Source organism: Chenopodium album, chromosome 13, assembly GCF_948465745.1.
Source record: "Chenopodium album chromosome 13, dcCheAlbu1.1, whole genome shotgun sequence".
Taxonomy (NCBI): domain Eukaryota; kingdom Viridiplantae; phylum Streptophyta; class Magnoliopsida; order Caryophyllales; family Amaranthaceae; genus Chenopodium; species Chenopodium album.
In genome coordinates, this window is record NC_137846.1 from 10,696,381 (window position 1) to 10,705,751 (window position 9,371).

A 9,371-nucleotide genomic window follows, 5' to 3' on the forward strand; every position below is an offset into this window, starting at 1 on the left:
GTTGCTCAATGAGTCTTGCCTGGACTTTTGGACTTTGGTAGAAAGTTGCATTTGCTATGGGTGCAAGGTTGGAAATTCTCAACTTAAAAGGGTTGGTTATGGAAATTTTTAAATCTAATTTTGGCTTTAATTGGAGTTCTTGTTTGCCATCTGAAAGGGAATATATCTGATAAGAGAACAGCACAAATCTATGAGTCTCCTTTATATATGGCATTGATACATCGGAGTCATGTGAATGATGATATGAGGAGTGGTTGACTCGATACGAGGTTATGACTGCTCAGTTTTATTGTGATAAAATTTGGCTTCAATAGTTTGTTTGATGGGTGCAACATTCATGACAAGAATTGTTCTCGAGTATTTGTTCTGGCATTTTGTTCCTCATAATTTTCTTCAGTAATAATACCGTGTGCCAATAGGGGAAAAAAATCTCTTTGTTTGTGAATATTGGCTGCTTATTTTACCTTCCTCACAGTCTTCTGTAGGAGTCTTTTGGATTGTATATGGTTGATTGGTATGCTATAGTGGTACTCTGAATTGGGAAAGGAACTTCAAAGCCATAAATTTGGTGGCTCTGTTGTTTGTAGATATTGATTAGTGTGAAGGTCAGTGCTTGATGGGATAGGTACAGACTATTGCTTCCACTTCTTGTTTCCCTCCTGCAACTGATTAAAATGATGATGTTTTGAATCATATGACACCTGGTCCGTGCTCATTTATAACTTGACAGAGATCTAATCTCAAGTAATTGTAGGGGATTGGTTCTTGTTTCTCATAATCTTGGAGTCTTGGACCATTGGCTTTTAATGGGATTAAATGAAGTTAATTGCATAACAGAGATATGATGTCATTTATTATTATTATTATTATGATTATTATTATTATTATTATTATTATTATTATTATTATTATTATTATTATTATTATTATTATTATTATTATTATTATTATTATTATTATTATTATTATTATTATTATTATTATTATTATTATTATTATTATTATTATTATTATTATTATTATTATTATTATTATTATTATTATTATTATTATTATTATTATTATTATTATTATTATTATTATTATTATTATTATTATTATTATTATTATTATTATTATTATTATTATTATTATTATTATTATTATTATTATTATTATTATTATTATTATTATTATTATTATTATTATTATTATTATTATTATTATTATTATTATTATTATTATTATTATTATTATTATTATTATTATTATTATTATTATTATTATTATTATTATTATTATTATTATTATTATTATTATTATTATTATTATTATTATTATTATTATTATTATTATTATTATTATTATTATTATTATTATTATTATTATTATTATTATTATTATTATTATTATTATTATTATTATTATTATTATTATTATTATTATTATTATTATTATTATTATTATTATTATTATTATTATTATTATTATTATTATTATTATTATTATTATTATTATTATTATTATTATTATTATTATTATTATTATTATTATTATTATTATTATTATTATTATTATTATTATTATTATTATTATTATTATTATTATTATTATTATTATTATTATTATTATTATTATTATTATTATTATTATTATTATTATTATTATTATTATTATTATTATTATTATTATTATTATTATTATTATTATTATTATTATTATTATTATTATTATTATTATTATTATTATTATTATTATTATTATTATTATTATTATTATTATTATTATTATTATTATTATTATTATTATTATTATTATTATTATTATTATTATTATTATTATTATTATTATTATTATTATTATTATTATTATTATTATTATTATTATTATTATTATTATTATTATTATTATTATTATTATTATTATTATTATTATTATTATTATTATTATTATTATTATTATTATTATTATTATTATTATTATTATTATTATTATTATTATTATTATTATTATTATTATTATTATTATTATTATTATTATTATTATTATTATTATTATTATTATTATTATTATTATTATTATTATTATTATTATTATTATTATTATTATTATTATTATTATTATTATTATTATTATTATTATTATTATTATTATTATTATTATTATTATTATTATTATTATTTCATCAATTTTATAGAGGTACATTCATTTGGTGATTGGTATGTTGATTATTTTTACTGATTTTTTTGAAGTAACACTGGTAACTTGCTTGCAGTGTGCACATGTGATGGCCATGGCTGTTCAGAAGCTGTACCCAAATGCCAAAGTGACCATTGGACCGTGGATAGATAATGGATTTTATTATGATTTTGATATGGACCCTATTACTGATAAAGACCTGAAAAAAATCAAGAAAGAGATGGTCAGTAAGAACTATCAGTCAAACTCTAAATAATTAACTTTACTAGCTGGGTGAAGTATTTATTAGTGTATGGTTTCATGGTACAGCATTTATTTCTTACATCATCTGTAGGACCGCATTATTAGTCGAAACTTACCACTAGTAAGAGAAGAAGTTTCCCGAGATGAAGCCCAGAGGAGAATAAAGGCTCAGAATGAACCTTACAAATTGGAGATTTTGGACAGCATAAAAGAAGAACCCATAACAATTTATCACATAGGTAAGGATTTTGGGAAAAATACGTGCTTCCATGATCACTTTAATGGTTTAACCTCTTATTGTTTGCTGTGAAGTTTGCTCTTGCAATGACTGATTCTTTGCTACCTGATGCACTTGTTTTTAATAATTTTTATTGTCTTTGAAATTGACAGTATAATATCATGCTTCTGCTGTCTGTGCTTGTAGACCATTGTCTTGTTGATTTTGTCCTTGTCAGTTACTTTCTAGTTACATTGAGCGCACTGGTTTATGCTGAAGCTGAATGCATAGTGTTATGCCTTGTACTGCTTCCCTTACTCTTTAATTTTTTATTATTTTATTTTTTTTCTCATTATTTGTTGCAGTTTAACTTAAAATCCTGAGGCAAGTGTGGGGAATTGAGATTCTAGTGTTATTTTATTTTTTAATTTTTTTTGTTCTTTCTTCATTAGCGGCACCTAAAACACTCATCCAAGCACTTTCTTCCATCTTGTGATAATTTGAAAATCTAAATGTTTCTATGAGAGTGAAAGATGGTAGTGCTATATGCACTTGGCACTTTTGATAAAGCCATGTCTAACACCACCTTGCCAGGCTAATTATTTGGAGGTATTGCAGTTAAAAGCTACTTACTTTCTTTTGCATAGGCTCTCTTAGGTAAATTAGGGCTTTTCTTTTAGTCCTTATGCCATCTTGAAACCCTAATTATGTTTGTTTCACACGGGATAAAGATAGTAAAATCCTTAGAGTAGTATGATATTGGTGATGTCTGGGGTGGTTTGGCTAGAGATGATGACTGGATTTTCTGAAATAAAGGTTAAGCTACATCCCTATTGATTAATCAATCTGGCCCCTTTTATTTATTACAGTATTTATTTTTTGGGGTGGGGGGCTATGCCTTAATTCGGAGGTAAATTCAAAATATTATTGCCATAATTGTTTTTAATTGGTCCTATTCATTTTCAGATCCTTTTCCTCTTCTGGTGCTTTGTATAATACTATAATGTATGAAAAATGTTCAAACTCTCTCTCTCTCTCTCTCTCTCTCTATGGGGGGTGGGGGGATAAACAAGACAATATCTACAATAATTAAAAGGAGTTAATGCTATTCTTTTAATAAATTTCTAATGCCACTGCTTCTGCATGATTTACATCTGCTGAGCCCTGTAGCCCTTATAAAGCTACCAACAAGAGCTGTTGTTATAGTGCAAATTAGAGCAAGTGATGGAATTGCTTAAATTAAAATTGAGCAATTATGATTATTCAAAGTATTCTATCATTTTCCAATTTTGAAGTTGTGTAATTCAAGTATTTGAGATGCCTTGCTTAATAGAATGATTTTTCGTTTACATTTTCTATTGATTTAGTGCTATGAAGTTCACGCTCTTGTAATTTTCTTGTTACTCTGTTATTTCCTGATTTTCTCTTGATTCACTCTGTGTACTTGTAGGGGATGAATGGTGGGATCTTTGTGCTGGGCCCCATGTTGATACTACTGGAACTATCAATAGGAAAGCCATTGAACTTGAATCTGTTGCTGGTGCTTACTGGAGAGGAGATATAAACAGGCCAATGCTACAAAGGATTTATGGCACAGCATGGGAAAATGAAGAACAGCTGAAAGCTTACCTTCATTTCAAAGCAGAAGCTCTACGGCGGGATCACAGGCGTCTTGGCCAAGAACTTGACCTGTTTTCCATTGAGGTATCTTATATCTAATAATTTTTTGCATTTTTAAGAGTGCTTAATATTCCAGAGCCCATTCACTATACTTTTTATTTCTCCTACATTCATCATTTGTTTGTCACAAATAGATTTTGTCCTGTTCCTGTAGACTTGTAGATCCATGAAGATAGTTTATTTCTTCTCCAAATAAATGTACTTGAAAACTAAAAATATTATTTCAATTTTATAGCTCCTTATTGCTGGTTCAATCCTAGATCATCTATGAGATTGTTAATATTGTTAGTGAGAGGCATCTGGCATTACGACAAAGCCGAGCTTTATAAAGTATTAACTGGTTCAAGCCTGGTCCCCTTTAACTAAATAAATGCTTATGGAGTTCATACTGAATAAGTCTGTGAGGAACTTGTTACTTTTTTTTGTCGAATCAGATCAAATCAGACTATACTAGATTCTGTTTTTATATTACCAAGTATCTTTAATTTTACTTCCTTTGTCCCCAAATAAAAGTCCCATTTCATGCAAAAAACTTATCCCTAAATAAAAGCCTCATTCACTTATATCTACTTCTGTATTCACTTGTAAGTTGTAATCATTTAAACCCCACTTGGCCCACTTTAATAATATGGCGTACTTAAATTTTCATGTTTCTTCTATACAATTACTACACCTATTTGTTTGTAAATGTTAAATGGAGAGGAAAAGATATAGATTCATAGAGATGCTTGTGATGAGGAGAGAGATTGAGAGAAATGACAACTTAAAAAGGAAAGAAAACATTTGTTGCAAATGATATGAAACATCCATTTTTGACAAATATAGAAAATAATATAAAGCAGAGAAATTATTTTTAAATTCAGTAGCAATAAGGAATAAGAAAATATGTTTTATATACAGGAAGATGCTGGAGGAGGGTTGGTTTTTTGGCATCCAAAAGGGGCCATCGTGAGGCACATTATTGAAGATACATGGAAAAAATTGCACATTGAACGTGGATACAGTCTTCTTTACACACCTCATGTTGCAAAGGCAGATCTATGGAAGATAAGTGGTCACCTTGATTTCTACAAGGAGAATATGTTTGAACAGATGAATATTGAGGATGAGCTTTATCAACTACGACCAATGAATTGCCCTTACCATATTTTGGTGTACAAAAGAAAAATGCACTCTTATCGAGATTTTCCAATTAGAGTTGCAGAGCTGGGAACAGTATACAGATATGAGTTATCTGGGAGTTTGCATGGCCTCTTCCGTGTCAGAGGTTTCACTCAGGTATGAAACTTCTGTGACTTTCATATAAATTTTCTCTTTTCTGAAGATATAAAATCATACGTGTATAGTATATTCATGTGCTGGAATAAAAAATTTATTTAATAATATCAGAAGTTCTTAGAAGGCCATTGTCTTTCTTTTCTCCAATTATTTGTACTTATCATTGTAAGATAATTTGTTTAGGGTATCTTAATAGTTATTTGGTTGGGGAAGTTTGATAATACGGAGTATTGGATTAGCCTGTGATTTTGGTTTTTGATCAGAATAAATTCTCTCATTTTCTGTTTTTCTATTCTGAGCTGTTATTAATCTTATTATATTCAATTTTTGTATCAAAAACTATTTATAATACTCCACAAGAGGCACCATTTTTTGTCTATATCCATCATTCTGAAGTTGTGTCAAAATGATGGCTGAAGTTTCTAAGCCCTTGGCTCTATACCTTGCATAATTTATTTATTTTTTTATTTTTTTATTTTTTTTATTTTTTTGTGGGTTTCACGCTTCTTTTCTTCTAAAGATTTAGTTATATCACAAAGGTATGTAATATACTATAAAATTGTCTATTAATCAATTTCTCCGTCTCTGTGCCTATCATGGATTTTAACTGATTAGAAAATTGTCATTCAGAGGAATCAGAGGTTTTCTTTGAGTACGAGACTAACTGTTCTGCAACAATTGTAGGATGATGCACATATATTTTGTTTAGAGGACCAAATTAAAGACGAAATAAGGGGGGTTCTCGATCTTACAGAGCAAATACTGCTTCAGTTTGGCTTTCACCAATACGAAGTGAATCTATCTACGAGGCCAGAAAAAGCTGTGGGAAGTGATGATATATGGGAAAAGGCCACATTGGCTCTAAAAGAAGCTTTAGATGATAAAGGTTGGGGCTATGAAATTGATGAAGGTGGGGGTGCCTTTTACGGCCCAAAGATTGATCTCAAAATTGAAGATGCACTTGGTAGAAAATGGCAGTGCTCGACAATTCAGGTAAAACCATGTAAATAATTTATCACAGAATCAAATTTGTTTAAATGAGGGAAATTATTCTGGCAACTTCCGTCTTGTCTAGCACATGAGATAAAAAACTGTGTATGCTTCTTCTGTTTCTTTCACTTATTGTGACCGAATCTTGACTGTTTACTTTTCTCACTAAAAATTTATGGCGTATTTTTTTCTTAACAAAATTCTTGTTACTAAATTTTAATATAATTTAGCAGTCTTTTTTAAAAAGAAAAAAAAAGGCAGAAGTGACAATACATATGGAATATGATACGAAAAGCTGAATAAAGTGTGAATATGAAATTCCGATTGAGTTTTTTTATTCACTAACTGAGATATGATCTATGCTGGATATTTCAGGTTGATTTTAATTTGCCCGAGAGATTTGATATAACATATGTGGACTCCAATTCTGAGAAAAAAAGACCCATCATGATTCACAGAGCCGTGCTTGGATCCTTGGAGAGATTCTTTGGTGTTCTTATAGAGCATTATGCTGGGGATTTCCCATTATGGCTCTCTCCTATACAAGCTCGGGTCCTGCCTGTGACCGACACACAGGTTAGAACTTGAAATTGTACAATATCAATGCCACGAGCATATATGCATTTTTCTTTGGTAGTTATAATTGACGTATATTCTTAACATAACAATGCTTGTTTCTACAGCTTGAATACTCTCGCGAGGTTGTCAACAAACTCAAGGCAAATGGCATACGCGCTGAAGTTTGCCATGGTGAGCGCCTGCCTAAGCTCATCAGAACTTCAGAAAAGCAGAGAATCCCGTTAATGGCTGTCGTTGGCCCCAGAGAGCTGGAGACCCAATCAGTTACTGTCAGATCCAGATTTGGCGGAGAACTGGGCACCATGCCAGTTGACGACTTCACCTGCAGAATTAAGAAAGCTGTTGAGGACAGAGGCTCATTCTAACGTTCTTTGTTCAAGTTTCAGAATATCAATTTAAATTTAAATCTTTTTATTCACAAGAATCACACTGATACGGAGACACATATAGACTTTAGATTACTGAAGAATTATCTGCTCAAATTATGATTACAGAACGAAATTCTCTTCTTGTAATCATATTTCTTTGGCAGCAGATAGTTTGTTTTATTTATTTATTTAATTTGATTATGATGTAGTAAGAAGTTTTAAAATAGTCATTATGAAAATTTGATGATAAAAAACTACTTAAATAAAATAAAATAAAAAAAATAAAAAAAAAGATGGGTTGTGTATGCATTTATCTCTCTGGATGGGTGGTCAAAAGGTAGTCCACATAAAAACTATTAAACTTTAGTATACTGTATACCCAATGGAGTACATATGCTGTTATCAATCTTAATGGAGCATTTATGCTCTTATCTATTATAATTAAAAATTATTGCCAATTTGTTTATCGCATTCAGAATCTTTTAAGAGAGAAGATTTAACTATAAATGTTCATAAATTAATCAAGAATCTATTTTTTTTGTGTCGATAAATAGTTTCAAAATATTAGCGAAATATATTATTTTTTTGTATTACGTATTCGAAAATATTGTGCTCAAACATATATGTGCATGCACTTAATTTTTTTTGCAAAAAAAGCCAAATGAGACAAATATAAAAATTAGTGTCAAAAACAAATATATGGAAATTGTTGCACTTGAAGAAGAAGAAGAAGAAGAAGAAGAAAAAAAAAAGGGGTTACATGATTTTTTTTTTTTTTTTTTTTCCTGTTTTTTTGTGAAAAAGCAAAGGTGGTTATAGTATAAAGGGTTTATTTGAGTTAAGTGTTTAGAGTTTTAGGGTGTTTAGTTTACAAAAAAAAATACATTGTGTATTAATTCTAGTCTAGTTTAATTTATGAGACAATCTTTGATGGTTTGAATGATTATTAAATAAGATAAAATAATAATAATAATAATAATAATAATAATAATAATAATAATAATAATAATAATAATAATAATAATAATAATAATAATAATAATAATTGCTTCAAAAAAAAATAATAATAATTAAAAAAAGAAAAAGATAAGAGAATCAAGATATGATATGATATGTACTCCATTTAATGTTGAACTGTTGACCACTAACATTATATAAAGCATAAAATAATTAACTCTGTCATTGCCATCAATGGAGATAAACCCTACAAAAATCACCCTCAGGCCATTCAAAGTCACAGATGTTGATAGATTTCATATTATGGGCAGGTGATGATGAAGTCATGAAACATTTGGTCACGTGGAAAACCATCACTTCCAAGGAAGAAGCCTTAGACTTTTATCAAAGATGTTTGCATACCACACCCTTGGAGGAGGTCCATTTGCATCGATGATCGATCGATAGGGATGATCTCGATACACCCTGGCTCGGGCGATGATAGATGCCGGGCACACGTAGGGTATGCAGTGTCTAGGGTGCATTGGAACAAAGGGTTTGCTTCAAGAGCTTTGAAGATGGGTATGAATCAGGTTGTTAAGGATTACCCTGAATTGGTTAGGCTGCAAACTTTGGTTAGTGTGGAAAATAAGGCTTCTCAAAGGGTTTTAGAAAAGTGTGGTTTTCTTAAGGAAGGATGTTTGAGGAAATACAGCTATGTTAAGGGACAAATTAAAGATGTTTTTATCTATGGTATTCTGTCAACAGAATTTCCATCAGTTGATCAATGATGAACTATTTAGAGTCTGAATTTTTTTTATTTAGTTCTTTAACATTTGTTAACTTATCATCAGTTTCTGTTTTATTTAGTATGTTGTATCTGATAAATACTCATCAATAAT

The 9,371-nt window shown here is 28.7% G+C and overlaps 1 protein-coding gene and 1 pseudogene across 1 annotated transcript; both read left to right on the plus strand.

The window, feature by feature from the left end:
- Positions 1 to 2,259: 2,259 nt before the first annotated feature.
- Positions 2,260 to 7,729, plus strand: LOC145574568 (threonine--tRNA ligase, chloroplastic/mitochondrial 2). The gene is made up of 7 exons (XM_081632394.1): positions 2,260 to 2,401; positions 2,513 to 2,660; positions 4,089 to 4,342; positions 5,219 to 5,596; positions 6,281 to 6,589; positions 6,962 to 7,162; positions 7,270 to 7,729. Exons 1-7 carry the CDS (start codon positions 2,267 to 2,269, stop codon positions 7,528 to 7,530), a joined length of 1,686 nt encoding a protein of 561 aa, XP_081488520.1. The 5' UTR covers positions 2,260 to 2,266; the 3' UTR covers positions 7,531 to 7,729.
- A 995-nt stretch (positions 7,730 to 8,724) lies between these two features.
- LOC145574572 (uncharacterized) lies at positions 8,725 to 9,278 on the plus strand (annotated as a pseudogene).
- Positions 9,279 to 9,371: the final 93 nt, after the last annotated feature.